This window comes from Montipora foliosa, chromosome 1 (genome assembly GCF_036669935.1).
Source record: "Montipora foliosa isolate CH-2021 chromosome 1, ASM3666993v2, whole genome shotgun sequence".
NCBI lineage: Eukaryota > Metazoa > Cnidaria > Anthozoa > Scleractinia > Acroporidae > Montipora > Montipora foliosa.
The window spans coordinates 12521521-12536520 of NC_090869.1; the positions used below are offsets into that span (position 1 = coordinate 12521521).

At 40.5% G+C, this 15000-nt stretch overlaps 2 protein-coding genes and 1 non-coding gene across 8 annotated transcripts in view; 2 read left to right on the forward strand and 1 right to left on the reverse strand.

The window, feature by feature from the left end:
- The window catches only part of LOC137984622 (F-box/WD repeat-containing protein 7-like), an 18397-nt gene extending 14138 nt beyond the window's left edge, over positions 1–4259 (reverse strand). For 4 of the 6 annotated variants that reach the window (XR_011119162.1, XR_011119167.1, XM_068831863.1 and 1 more), the window contains exons 1-4: positions 4104–4259; positions 2654–2832; positions 1360–1610; positions 95–216 (exon numbers count right to left, since the gene is read on the reverse strand). Coding sequence is in view for 4 of the 6 variants with exons in the window: in XM_068831863.1 (XP_068687964.1) it covers positions 95–216; positions 1360–1610; positions 2654–2832; positions 4104–4205 (654 nt within the window). In the remaining 2 variants the exon portion in view is untranslated. The remainder of the gene's footprint in view (positions 1–94; positions 217–1359; positions 1611–2653; positions 2833–4103) is intronic. The other 2 variants (XM_068832157.1, XM_068832078.1) reach the window with 2 other exon arrangements.
- A 25-nt stretch (positions 4260–4284) lies between these two features.
- The window catches only part of LOC137985103 (TBC1 domain family member 31-like), a 13363-nt gene continuing 2647 nt past the window's right edge, over positions 4285–15000 (forward strand). Inside the window, exons 1-10 of the mRNA XM_068832619.1 lie at positions 4285–4724; positions 5080–5129; positions 5633–5694; positions 6765–6974; positions 8476–8712; positions 9797–9845; positions 11242–11279; positions 11373–11422; positions 12014–12056; positions 12750–12828. Of these exons, the coding sequence (XP_068688720.1) occupies positions 4558–4724; positions 5080–5129; positions 5633–5694; positions 6765–6974; positions 8476–8712; positions 9797–9845; positions 11242–11279; positions 11373–11422; positions 12014–12056; positions 12750–12828 (985 nt within the window). The 5' untranslated portion in view covers positions 4285–4557. The remainder of the gene's footprint in view (positions 4725–5079; positions 5130–5632; positions 5695–6764; positions 6975–8475; positions 8713–9796; positions 9846–11241; positions 11280–11372; positions 11423–12013; positions 12057–12749; positions 12829–15000) is intronic.
- Positions 5822–5894, forward strand: Trnaa-ggc (transfer RNA alanine (anticodon GGC)). Its single transcript has one exon. It is a non-coding gene; the product is annotated as a tRNA-Ala (tRNA).

Sequence of the window (15000 nt, forward strand, 5' to 3'; positions counted from 1 at the left end):
ATTTAATATTAACTTACAAGTTTTTGACTTTATTCAATATTCCAAATGACACCACTGAACATTATACATATACAAGTACACTATTGTACTTTACCTGGAGTTGCACGCATCTGACAGAGTCAGTATGTGGAGAACCCAGAACATGAACACACTGGTTAGTTTTGACATCCCATACTCGTACAGTATTATCGGATGAGCCTGAAACCAACGTGCTGCCTGAGATAAATGAGATAAGAAAATTTCCAGCCAGTTTATATACACGAAGTTCGATGCAAATATATAAAAATAGGCACACATTGCATATGTGTGGTCGTGCAGTAACACAGTGCTTTATTCCATAACTGTCAACTGAGATGTGTTTTGTTTTCCAAGAGATTCAAGTTGTTTTGGCACCGTATATCATTGTAGTGCCATGGTAGATGTCTTAGGTAATGATAGCCCATGAGAAGAGGTGTGGTTACTAGTAAAATACTAAACCCAGAAAGATTGAAGAAAATGAAAGAGAATTGAGAAACATTGGCTTCGAGGCTGACATGTTGATCATTTTAAAGTTCCCTTGCAACTTCTTTATCACCACAAGCCTCTCATAGCTTTCCAAGACAAAATTTCACTGAAGTTAAGCCCTGTCCGGTAGGGTCAGTTTCTGGATGTGAGACCTCAAAATATACGACTTTCTGGCAGGAACAAATGACCGTAAATTCTATTTTAAAGCTCCAAAAATGTGAACTAAGCAAGGTGAAGATTTTGTTAGCCGTTAGTGCTTTATGCAAAACATAGATTTCAGCGGCCGCCACAATCAAGTTATATTGCGTGTTTACTAACAACTCGCGAAAGAAAGGATACATATGTGTCAAGGCAAGACACCGAGTTTTTGTTTTTGTTAGTTGGCTTTTTTTTCTTTCAAGTGTTATAAAGTTTGACAAGAAACGTGCAAATTCAACACAAAGATCACAATCGCCCAACTCTTTAGGTTGACCATTGTTTCTGCAAAGTCAGAAATTCACCCTCCTAGAAGAGGTTATTTCTCACCAGGTAATTCCATCATTTTGGAAATAGCAGCTGCGTTGTTATTCATCAGCGTCACAAATTCTTGTCGATTTTGGGGCTCATCTGTCGAAACTCATGCACGTTTCCAATGTTTATTTTCATGAGTTATGCATGCGCTGTGGGCCTATTGTCACTTCGGACTTACACTCTTACAACCTGGGTTTACATAGTGTATAGTGCAGTTACAGTGCACTACCACAAAAACATTTCAATTAGCAGCTATGGTAACAAGGTGTAACAAAGGAGGACAATCTTGAAAAAAGACACGTTTGATGATAAGAATCAAAAAGAAAAAATCCATCAGAAAATCACCATTGCAATCCATACAGGTAATGGGCTCCCTGTGTCCCTTGAGGAGTGGTGCAACAGTGTACCTTCCCTGTGCCCAATTTTTTTCGAGCGAGAGGGCACGAATGTAAATATTCTTCCATCTGCATGTAGCAGGCTTCAGACAGATGCCATCTGTTGATGGAATGTGAGACACTTGTGAAGATGCTGCATGAGGCTCTTGTAAAAGATCTTCACCAAATCTGTCCCACCCATTTTGAACACAAAATTGATACCTTGGAAAGGAATATATGAAAATCACAAGACATCACTTGAAATCTAATAACGTAAGTACTAGTCAGGGGTTCTGATATTATGCAATGTTGCGATTTCACATAATAAACCTAAAGTCACAAAAAATCGCATAATTCATGAAAAATCGCACTCTAACCATGAGGCCACTGCATGGGTGGCCCCATGGTTAGTGCGCTCGACTCCGGATCGAGTGGTCCTTGTTTGGGTCCTGGCCAGGGACATTTTACTCTCACGGTGCCTCTCTCCACCCAGGTGTATAAATGGGTACAGGTGAATCTAATGCGGGGGGAGTTATATAACCCTGTGATGGACTGGCATACCATCCAGGAGGGAGTAGAAATACTCCTAGTCGCTTCATGCTACAGAATCCGGAGATAAGCACCGGCCTGATGGGCCTTCCAGGCTCGTAGCAGACTTTACCTTAAGTTTGAATATTTGACTGAGTGGCAATTATAATAAATCATCTTTCAACATGTTTCTTCAAAACAAGCAACCTTTCTCTTCAAAAACAGCTACACTGCACTTAAAAATAATATTGATTTTACCCTGTCTAACCCTGGAAGATTCTACAGTCCTGGACAAAATGTCTTGGGACAGCATTAACAATGAGTGCAAAAATCATTTCAGTTAAAGGTTAATACCTTGTATTTTGTACTTAATTTCCCACATGTAGCGGTCTCTCAAGTGCCTTCCCTCCCCAAGCAATGTTGAAGCAAACTGCAGCATTTCCAAATGTTTCCCAGATTCTAATCCACATTGTAAGGGGGGAGGGGGCTAGGTACCCATGGAACCAGTCATGCATTATTTTACTGGTCAATGAGCCACCTTAAGGGGTGGTTCATAAGAAAATTAGCCATTTGAAGGAAAAAAGCAAGGGTGAAGTAGCCTATACACCCCCTCCCTACCTTCAAATTACAAATTAATAATGCATAAGTAGTCTTCATAATCATAAAAAACATGTACACTGACAGGATACACAATTATTCACAAAAAGTAAATTAATCAGGTTGCCATTAGTCATTACCAAATGGTATTGTGGTTAGATCTTTCCCTCCATAGCCTGTTGCACTGTGCAATACGGCACAATGATTCCACTGAAAGAAACGAAAAGATTCGTTCTACCAGCTCTTTTGGGAGAGATGCAACAAAATCAACAGCCAACAGCGGTTTTAACTCATTGTAAAGAAGCCTGAGTTGTAATGGCTGAAAAAAACATATAACAAGAAAATTTCTCAGTAGTCTCAGATATCACAGTAGACCGATCTATACCAGAACTACTGAGCGCTACAAATGCAACCATGCAGGGTTTGGTGCATAAACCAAAAGAGGTTGTCTTTCCCAATTGCACAAAACCATCCCTGGCAAAAAAACTCATCTTACAATAAAATGTGAAGATCAATACTAAAAGAACTATCAGTGGAACCTCAAATATTGATTTACACATGTAATATTATTCAACCTTTTTCAAAGATCTTGACAAAATAGTTCAGGAAGAACTACATATTTGCCAAGATTTTTAGAGAACAAGATTTTTTAATGCGCCAATTTTTCATTACCATAGTAACATCAGTTGGTCTAATAGCCACTGAAAATGTTTTTGATCTATTCCAGGAATGACTTTTGCATTTGGTAACACACTCTCACATTAGTGACAAATTTGTTGTTAAGGCAATTGAAAATCAAATAAACAAAAGCATTTTGCCAATTAAAGAGCCTTTGAACTTTTAATTAAAGATTGGATTGGATTGGATCACTCACAAATGCTACATCTCTTCCTTTAAACTCTTCCATCTCGTCCAAACAAGTGTTTTATAGCAGCAGGTATTTTTTGCAGGTTGCAGGTTGAAATTTAGTTATAACTGGAAAACCGCTGGCACTTAAAAGCAAGGTAAAGCGATAGACTTACCGTGACTGTTATATGAACAGCTAACCATAGGCCTTAAAAACTTTTCTTTAGGCCTAATTAGGCCTAAGGTTAGCTATTCATGTAACAGTCATGGTAAGTCTATCGCTTTACCTTTCTTTTAAGCGCCAGCGGTTTTCCAGTTATATAATTAAATTTTAACCTGCAACCTGCAAAAGATACCTGCCGGTTTTATAGCTGTTAGCAACTTCTATTCAGTGCCCGAAAAAAAAAAATCATTTGAAATTTGACACTTCTGGTTCAATTTTCCCCACCCCACGCAGGCAAGGGTCAAATTCCCCATGTTGAAGTTTCGATTTGATCGGCGCATGAAGTACTGCTAAAGATTTAGTCAACGTTCAACTTGAGTTTGAACAATAACAGGAACACCAAGCAAAAAATTTATAGATAAAGAAATGTATTTTTGTCAATAGTGAGTGGAGACACTCTAAACAATTGCAAATGCTCCTTGCAGGAGTCTAACCTGCGATATTCGACTGGATTGATACTCCACCAATGAACCGATGGGGGTTATGGCTGCATTATAAATCTGTTACAAGTTAATACAAACCTGGCATTTCAGCAGGATTTGTCTCAATACGTCGTTCTGTTGATCGCGGGTGAAATCTTGGAAAGTGTCGACAAAATATCTTGCTTTTTCCTCAAAGTTCATTCTTCAGTCGCCTCAGATCGCCTCATAGTTCATGTCACTGAGCCCGAGATATTTGCTAGTAAGACCAGCAGCTTTTCTTGATAGCAATCAAAATGGCGGACGCATTGAGGGCAATATTCACATCAGTAACAACTTAAATACTAGAATTTTTCTGGGAGTATTTTGCTATTTTGCAACGTACAGCGTCCGTTTGTGGTAAAGAGGACAACGAGGAACTCTGACAAATACAATTCATGCCTGTTATCATACAATTTCTGACTTCTCTCATTCCGCCGAAGCTGTCAATTTTTCTCAGTGGTTCCTAGTTTTGTATGCACGGACTAACCCCGTCATTCACAGCGCCACTGGTGCAATGATGAATAGAGGAGTAACGGATAAAGACAGGCGCCGAAGCTCATCAAAGGAGTGTGAGGCTCTGAGAGATTTGGTGAACAAATTGAAGTTGGAACTGTTGCAAAGCCAAGTTGAAACTCAAAAAGTTCGAGATCAACTTCAGTGTGTTATTTATCTAGTTCGTAGGTAAGACAAACTTTCATAGATTTCGTTTATCCTCGAATGTATGCAGAAGTCAATACCAGATGCCCCTTCCCCCCATCTGCTTGGCAACTGCAGGGCATTTGTAGACTGGGGTGTCTAGGGTTACATGTCCCACAGGTCAGGCATTTGCCAACCTTGGCCCTGCCTTAGGGCATTTCACCCATGCATTGGTTGTCGATTCCAAATCTCATAAAGGATTTGGTCATTTTGCGATGAAGACTGTGGCAGAATGGCTTGGTATCTAATGACTCATTTTGGAATTTTCCAAAATGTTTGCATGTCCTTGCAGATTGCCTTTGCCGGAAGTTGATTTAAAGTTTACTTTTTCAATGAATAGGGCATGGCAAGGAGATGAAACTGCATCGATTCATGTTTCCAATATTGTTGGTAAGGCAATTTATGCAATGACTTTTTCTCTATCAGGATTTTTGGCCTGTGTAGCAAACGTTTACGTACGAACAGATTCTTGCCGGGCAAAAATTGAGACAATAGAAGAATCAGGATAAGTGTTTTTTTTTTCATTTTGAGACCACCCAGTTAAAGAAAATCTCTCCAGGACTTTTCTCAGTGTGGCAGCACTTGCTACACAGACAGGTTTTATAGAAACCCACAACCTATCTACTTAAAATCCTACTTTAGGTCCAAGCTTTTCTCAAAAAATGCTCCTCTCAGACATGATTTGTGCATTAGTGCTAGCATTTCTCTGGCCTAGATTACATTCTTTTGGCTTGTTGCAGAGGGGAGATGGTGTGATGCAATCTCTTTTGAGACTTGTCATATTATTGAATGACCCTTACAATTGTCTGGTGAGACAAAAGAAGCTCAGAGTAGCTGGTGACAAAATCGTGTTGGAAATCAAATCACAGTTTTATCATCTTTGTACCTGGCAGGTGTAGCCCCACCAAAGATTCAGAGAAACACAGACTTGAATGCATTTACAGCTACACCCAAGGTGACACGTTGTACCCTTATAAATATATAATAGTGCGGATTATAGACAAAAAACGTATACATTTATTTCATTGAGTCCTTTCATGGGAACACAGGAGCCCAATAAATTGGCCTGCTCCCTGCTGTGTGGCTTCATAGCTCAGTTGGTAGAGCATTGCACTGGCATCGCAGAGGTCATGGGTTTTAATCCCATTGAAGCCACCTTAATTTTTCAGGTGCTATAAGAGACAATTGCTTAAGGACGTTCGTGCCCATTGCTACTGCGCATTTTTTTCGCGCATGTCACGCACACGTCATGCATCGCAGACCATGAAGGTAAACACGATGCTAAAGGCGCAAACAATTTCCACAAGAATGGAACGTGAAAGCGTGTGGCATCATGGGATAGCTGTAGACCCAGGTCTTCTCGGAAATGTCACGCAATGACGTCACAATGCGAATAGACAATCGCTTTGAGAACTTCACAGCAATTTTACTCTTTTGAATGCTCGGTGACCCCATTTTTTTTCTTTCCGTAGATCACTTCATTTCCTGATTTTGTCCATTTTAACAAAAAACAAAAACAATCTGTACGTGAGAAGTTACAAATATTTCGCCTTTTATGCTCTCGTGCGACCGAAATTTTCTTTCTTAGACTAATGTGTATCGTTTTTCAAGGTCTATTTCACCACAGAAAAAGACATCAGCTGCAAAAGTTTATTTGGTTATATTAGTTCTGTTGAATTGAGTACATTTACCTGATCTAAATTTTATTAATGTGGCTCTTTTTTTGCTGACAGTTGTGAGCTATGTTCGTCTAAAAGTAACGCAAGCTCATAAAAGTGCACCTCATGATCTCGAAAACAAGCACGGTGACCCCCCATTTTTTGTTTTTTTTGCCTTTTTGGCAAAAGTAGATCATTACCTTTCTGCGTGGCAAGTTTTAAAAAATTCTGTACGTGGGAACATTTTGGGTGTGAACGTCCTTAAATAGTCGAGCTAAGTGTGAGGATGACTTCTCTCTTTGCACATGTCTGACCCAGACTAGCTTAAATCTGCACGCTGAATGAAGGATACCCATTTTTGTTGTAGTCGAGAGCTCTCAATAGCTGGGCCAGACTGGTAATAGGCCTTCTCAATCGCATGTATCGTCAAGAGGAGCTTGAACTGCGAGCCAAGCAGTTGCTCTACATGCGTGACAGGGAAGAACTGCTTGATGAAGAGCTTATGTCACTCAGCCCTGTCAAACAACACCAGACTGATGCATCTTTTGTCCAAGCCAACACTTTACAATTACTACAGGTAGGTGTGGGCAACGACTGTTTTGTTTTTCATACATTGGTTGTTTCGTGAACTGGCTTCCTTATTATGGGAGCAAAAGCAACTTCTCTGGAATGAACAGTGGCTGAGCCGTGAAGGGATAGCCCTTGAGCAAACTCTCTGTTGAGGTTGCGCACGAGAGTTCTTTGTTTCGAGAGCGGCGAGCGAAGCGAGCCGCGAGAGGATTGGGGCGGGGCGGAGAGGCAGAGCTTGCTGCGATGACTGAAATGCCATCGATTAGTGTGATTCATGACTCCGCAAAGTTCTCCCTCTCCGCTCCCTCTCTGCAAATTTCTCCCTCTCCGCCCAATCGTATCGCGTCTCACTTCGCTCGCCGCTCTCAAAACAAACAACTCTCGTGGGAAACCTCAACAGAGAGCTTGTTCGCAGGCTATGAAGGGAGAACTTACCTTACGTGACATAACTCGAAGCTCCTAGTTGGCTTAATAACAGTGCAATCGGACGGTCATACATGGCTTCAAGCCCCGTTCAAGCTCAGGCTTTCTTCGCAACTGGTTAAGTTGCTCCTTAACTGCGATGATCTTCAATTCTCATGTATTTCAATTGCCGCTGTTCAAATATATGATCATTTCATGTGTTTTATTTATTGCTCATGCTTAGTAGGGAAAATGCGCATGCTTAGTCGAGAAAACCTCTAGTCATACTCCAATCTAAAGTGTCCTTACGAAAGTAGTAATAACGTCGGATTTTACCTTTGTGTGTCAACTAGATCGAAACTTCAAAACCCCTAGGGGTAACCAACCGCCTTGAGTTCTTGATGGCCGTCTTCTTTCGAACATTTCTATGTCTAATCTAATGGCCTTGTGTAAGTACCAAACTTATTCAGAAGTTTGCTCTTCCCAGCGAGGCCAATCAGGCTTATGTGCCTTATAATTGAATATATTTTCTATTGACCGACAGTTTGAAACACTTCTGTTCTGTAAAAGAAACGAGCTAATGCAATTTTCCCTTTACAATGCTGCGATCATATTACTGCGATTTTTATAACTCTGCGGAATCTCACCTTCAACTTTTTCAAGCGCTAAGCGTCAAACTGCGTGTTGGCTTCCTTCAGTCAAGTTTCCGAACACAGCCGGGAAGATCGACTCCGCCTCTGGAAAGTGAATTCGAGTTTTTGTTTAGTTCACAGCTCGAATACCATTACGTTATCTTTGCAGAGGTTCTTCAGAAAAAAAGGTTCGTGCAGATTCCATCGCTTTCCATCGGCGTCGAGTGTACCGTGGCAACCAAAGATGCTGATTGGTAGGTTATGTCATGCATCATGCATCAACTGATTTCGGCATCCGTGGTTTCGGGTCAACTCTCGGCTTGGCTTCGGAAGTTTGATTGATAAAAATCAAAACGAAGTTTGGCCGTAACAGCGTTCCGCGGAATTATGAAAATCACAGTAATTTTATTCCTGCGAGTTTTAAATGCAAAGAGCTTAGTTTTTTGCATTGACCTCAACTAACGGATCTTCTAGGCGAAAGGAGAAGAACAAGCTCGTGAGAGGGCTGAGGAAAGAGAACAGCTTGAACAGCAGAGGCAAGAACTTCAAGCAAAGTTCAGAAAACCGGTGTTGTTTCGGCTTCACTCAGACGACTTAGCAAGGAAAGACAGTGTGAAGAGACTGGCTGAGTTTGACTCCTCTGAGGATTTACTCATCACACCAGTTAGACAAAGAAGCGAAAATGACAGCTGTATAGATTTGGACGCTACAGTAAGTTAAAAAATTTCGTTTATGTAAACTCAATCGCTTTAAGTACTTCATTTGCTAAAATGTAATTCTTTGCTGCAGTTGACGGGCCTCTAAGGAGTGAGTTTATTCAAATTGCGGTAGTTTTGCCCGATGGCTTATTCAACCGAAGTGAAAGTCCATTCGCCCGGATTATTCTTCAATGTGATTTAGAAAGCAAAATGATATCTGTGGAAACACACACACTCTAAACCGATAGATTGTGTCACGTATTCCATTCGAAATTCGAAACGACCTGCTGCTAAAGAAAATAATGAGTGAATTTTGCATAAATGCGGAATATAAAACATTCTTTAGGCCTTGTTTTAATCTAGATGCGTTACCATGGTAACAGCCTGCAGAGCACATTGACTGTCAAAAATATGAACCTTCTTGGTGACACTTATCACTGACAAAGTTCGAGCTTCCAGGTAGAAACTGCATAAATATGGCAGAAATGGCAGTATAAGGGTTTAAAAACTGTTTTCAGTCACTAAAACTGTGATGTAAACTGACATCATGACTGAATGCGAAACCAAAACCAAACTAATTACTTTGGCCAATCAAAAAGGACGGAGACAATTAATCCAGTAAACCAATCAAAACTCTAAGTAATTACACGGTAGCCGACTCAAAGCGCGAGAAAATGTGCACACGCAAGCCACGATTGGTTTTGGTTTCACTTCTGATTGGTTGAAAAAGTGGCGCGAGAAATTTGAACCAATCACTGAGTAAAGTAATCATAAACCAAAGCAATTCGATAATTACTTTCGACACTCAATTGAAAACCGCTCTAGCTGGACAATTTAATCAATTGTCTCTTACAGACACCTGAAATTTCCAGGTGGCCTCAACGGAAAGGCAGTTGCTTGAATTGCCCAGCTAGGATCCAGCGAGGATCACTTCTCTCATTGGTATACAGCTGTATTCCCATGCTTTTTCTTGAGGATATTTGTAACAGCGGTAACGAGGAGAGGGCAGGCGCGAACAGAAGCGACCCACGGCAATAAATCTTAATTCTTGCCATTCATGTTCAAGTTTATTGTTACCTTTTTCTTCCAATCAACAGAGACATGTAAGCAGTGCCCAAGATTTGGAGACTGATCGACCCCGCGAAGGTTTGAACCGATCATAACTTTGAGAACCTACAAAGTTAGTCCGTGACTTCGAAACGGATCTGATCGAGAGCGGCTTTGAAAAGCGTGTTATCTGAGCACTCATCCTATCTTACAAATAAATCTGAGAATAGTATCCGCTCCGTTAATTTCGTTTGACTCGAAGCCAACGACGCCGACGTGGAGAACTTTAGCTTTCAGCACACAGGACACCCAAGAAGTGTACTGTGTACTGAAAGCTAAAGTTCTCCGGGTCGGCGCCGTCGCGCATTTCCGTTTCGTAAACGATCGTTGCCATTTCAACGACACAATTTTTCTGTTACAAGATGTTTTTTTTCAAATTTAAAAAAAAAAAAGACCAAACAACGTATCGAACCCACGCTATTGGATTATCAGCGTCCGTCACTCACCACTACATTATCGAGTTACTCAGGCAACACTTCAAAAAAGTTACATATTCAACCATTTTGTATAAATATAGAAATAGTTGATTAAAATGTCTAAAAATAACCTTAAAGTCAACGTAATTCAAATTAATTCACCATTATAATTTCGCAGGCTTAATTTCTCAATTTGGGCTTAATTTGGGGAGCAGTGGTGAGAGTACTTGCCTCCCACCAACGTGGCCCGGGCTCGATTTCCAGACTCGGCGTCGCAATTTTCCCTTTCGTAAACAAGCGATGCCATTTGGACGAGACTTGTCATTTTCAAATGAGGAAAAAAGTACTTAATCTAGGACTAGATTAATGAAAACCTTCATCCTTTTTCACTCCCAGATTCGGCCAATTTCATATCGCAAATTATTGTATTTTTCAAGTTTTTCCTGTTTTTTCTCTTTCACCCTCGTATCAAAGTGGCATGCAATGTCCACCAACACACATTCTCTTGGTCTTACGCACAGAATTACGATGTCAGGTCGAGAGTGTTCCATTATCTTATCTGTCTGAAGTGTGCAGTCCCATAAAATTTTTACGTCTTCTGTCACATCTTCATTTTTCAATTATTATTATTATTATTATTATTATTATTATTATTATTATTATTATTATTATTAAGTTGTGCATGCAACGGGATAGGAGTAGCGCCCACCGATGGCGTAAGTTACGGTTGAAGTTAAAGAAAAAGGAGCCTTCGGGTTGCCTTCCACTGCGGACGCCCTTCTTGTCCTGTCTTGTCAGTTGAAAATTCAACCACCTTGGGTCTATTTTGTTCCGAAATTTTGGCTACTAAGCACAGTATCCGCCACTAAAAATGGTATCAACCGTTTACGAAAGGGAAATAAGCGGCACCGTCAACTTTAATTAGGTCGTATGAATAAGACTGATTTTCTCTGATAAATGAACAACTTAAGATTTTATCATGCGGCCAGTTTTGAGAGGTTTTCATGTCTTATTTTCAGGCCCTTCAACAGTAGTTGACAAAGAAATGGAACGAAAGGTATAAACTTCTACTGTTTATTGTTGTTGTGTTTTTCGGATTTTATGAGAGATGACTTCATGAGCAACGATTCTGCTGGGTTTTTTTTTTCAGAGTTGTGATGATGTCTTTTTAACGAGGAGAAGGTCGAACTCCACAAGTCGGTACGCTCTAATATTACACGCTGAATAGCTCAATGATTTCTTTTACTAGACTTCCGAGTAGTAGAAAATGTTTTATGCAAATTAAAGAGGTTTAAATTACGAAGCCTAAGATTTTTCTGTTCAAGTAGTTTATTTCTTAGCGCACCGGTGGCTCAGTTGGTTGAGCACCGGGCTGTCACGCGGGAGGTCGTGAGTTCAACTCCGGCCGGACCAACACTCAGGGTCTTTAAATAACTGAGGAGAAAGTGCTGCCTTTGTGGTTACATCTGCAAATGGTTAGACTCTCTAGTCTTCTCGGATAAGGACGATAAGCCGGAGGTCCCGTCTCACAATCCTTCAATGTTCATAATCCTGTGGGACGTAAAAGAACCCGCACACTTGTCGCAAAGAGTAGGGCATGTAGTTCCCGGTGTTGTGGTCTGTCTTCTGTGGTATATACAGAGGGCCATGTGTTAGAAAACTCATTACTGGGTTAATCATGTACTACCCTCTCAAAATAAAGAATATTGTATTGTATTGTATTGTATTGTTTGTTCGCTGCCAACAACACGAAATCCAGTACACAAAAAATAATCTATTTATTCATCACAGGGACGAAGCAAACGTGTCAAAAGAGAAGAAGAAGGCATCTCGCGTAAGTCTGTGTTTTTTCTTGCGATTTTTCTTCTTTCGTCGGAGACCGGTTCTTGAATCGCTTCTGGCGCTAGTTAAGCGGCTTTTACTTCGTGTAGAAGACACACATGACGTAGAACAATAGAACAAAAATCGTGAAACAATACCTAACCAGAATTCTAAATCCCTAAAGACCCCTAAAGCTTATGTTACGTCATGTGCGTCTTCTACACGAAGTAAAAGCCGGTTAAGCCTGGTTTTTACTAACGACGCAAGCGCAAGCACAAGAGATTCGTGTCAAGTGAAAACAAACTGTGACGCAAAGCACAAGCACACGACGCAGAGGCAAATATTCACTAGTTCCATGAGTGGAATCTTGAACAGGTCTTTTTCATTGGACGAACATCACAACTTGCATTGTGCTTACCGTCCCGTTTTCACAAGCACAAGCATACAGCTAGTGAAAAGCAGGCTTTAACGCTGGTTCTGTCAAGTTTGTGCAGTGCTCTCACAGAACAACTGCAGAAGGTGATTAATAAATCTTCTAGGTGTGTACGTGTACATGTCTCGTATGGTCTTCTCTAATTTGTCAGTTTTTACCTGACTTTCATTCGCCATGCCTTTGGCTGTCGAGTCGGCTTACACATACTCAGATAGTCGAATGTTTCTGCCTTCTATCTAAATTCGACTACTTTTTTTTGTTTTTGTCTTTCAGTACCACGTTCGTTCACAAACAAGCGAAAGTCCTGGAAAGAAGACAAACCTCCAGCAAAAACCCAGGCCTACAACTGCTAGTATGTAGAGTATGCATGCTTTCCGTCCGACTTGGATCTCGATCTACATATTTTGCAAAAAGTCGTATACCGTTACAGGCAGTTAACATCAAAAGAGAGTTTCAAACACGTCAGTTAACGCGCAGGGCGCAAGCTATACGTGACTTCGCTCAGATTGCCTTGCGTCAGTCAATAGTGAGCTTCAGTGTGGGGACATGTTTGTCGCTGTCGCTTTCACAGAACTCTATCCTTACGTTCCTGGCTTATCAGGTCTTGAAAAAGCCGCAAGAACATGTCGTTTTCGTAATTATTCTTTTTCGGAGCCGAATTTGAAGGTCGGTTACAGCGAACTTAATATTAAAGTACAATTACCAATGCGAGAATGAATTTTGCTCTCTGACTATGCTCCTTAGCTTTGACGTCCCAAATTTTTTTTTTTTTTTTTGCATTTTAATTTTTTTCCAGATTTTAAAACATTACAAGCATCAAAAACACACACACAAATAAATAAATGGATAAATAAATGGATATGTACATTTCATTGTTTTTAGCATAATTAGCATTTTTCCTACCTATAAATTCAACTTCTACGCTTTGTACATCAACGGAAGATGACAGAAGTTTCTGTCGAAACATGTTTTACAAACTTAAAAGTTTTGTCGTTTTCTTTAAAGTTACAAATAAATAAATAAATAAATAAATTGCGAAAAAAAGAAAAAAGTAAATGAGGCCAGTAGATCTAATTGACATAAATACAAAAGAATGTAAAAGTGGTCGCCATTTATGAAAGTGGTCTATAGACTACTACCTTGCTGTCTAGCTCCTAAACGTTCTTCAAAACATTCGAAACATATGTTTATAGTATTTAGGAAAAGTAATTGGAATTTTCGTTTCATCTACATCACAGCAAAGGACGAATTTATCTCCGATCGGCTTAAGGTAATGTGATAACAACATTTTCCAACTGCTTAAATAATCATTGGCAAATGTTTTGCAGCACAATATTCTTTGACATCCGAAATTTTACCAAGTGCGCATGCTCAGGTATGAAACTAGCACTCGTTGTCTAAAGATTGCAAATGCCGTAAACACCAATGCTCTTCATCAAATGAGTAACTGACCCACATTGTCTTATCTCTTGAATTTGCGACAGTCCTTGGGGGCGCGAAGGTGTGATGGTTGGCACTGGATTCCCAACCTCAGAGACGGAGGGGCATGGATCGACCATCGTATTATTTCCTTAAATGAAGAGCATGCGAAAATTTCATGAATTGAGATCGCCATGAGAAGTCATGACTTCCGCTAAGTCATGGGAAGTGAGGGAAGTCATGTCTTCCGCTTGGAATGACTTCCGTTCAGGTTGCCAAACCGTTAGTCATTTGGAAGACCTTAGACAACAATGACCAGAACCAGGTTGCTGACCAGCGGTTTTCGTTATAACAATGGTTTTATGGGGGTGCTCAGTCTCGCGGGCTCAGAAAACCTAGTTGTGGTCATTGTTATTTAAGGTTTTTCTAGTCAATTTGCCTTATTTACGCGGCGGCCATATTGGCCACAGACAATAGAATTCGTACCCCGAGCCTCGAGTTGAAATGTTTGGGAACGAGTTTTGGTGGGACAAAACAAGAGTTTTTAATCCCTCGGTACTCAACATGGCTACCTTGTGATTAAGGCCCATGTTATTACCAACAACAGTCCTAGTCAGGACTACGCTCACCCCGACGATCTTACTTCAGCAAGCTTTGAATACGACTCCTGGGTTTAAACCATTTGCTATGAAAAACTGGAAGAATATAAGCGGTGTTAGGTGTATGAAGCAGTTGTCAAACGGTGCTTATTTTGACCACTATCAGGCCAAAAGTTTAATGGTAGTCGACGGTAGTTGAGATGAGTACGTATGCCTATAGTGTGAGAGTTGGCGGATGCCAGGAACAATCTTTTGTCGCGGACTATGAACAAATTTGAGAAATTTGCTCATGGTTGAAGTGAAGGATAGTTGATGATATTGCATTAGAGTCGGTCAATCTACCGATAAACGGTACCAGTGCCAAACCACACAGGGTAACCCTGCAACGAACATGCATCCTGTACAGGCGTTAAGAGCCTCCCGTCGTTATACTGCTGGGGCCGTTCGCGCCCTTACAGCTTATAAGTGACTCAGTGAGCAAAGTGAATGAAGTTAATCAGGATATT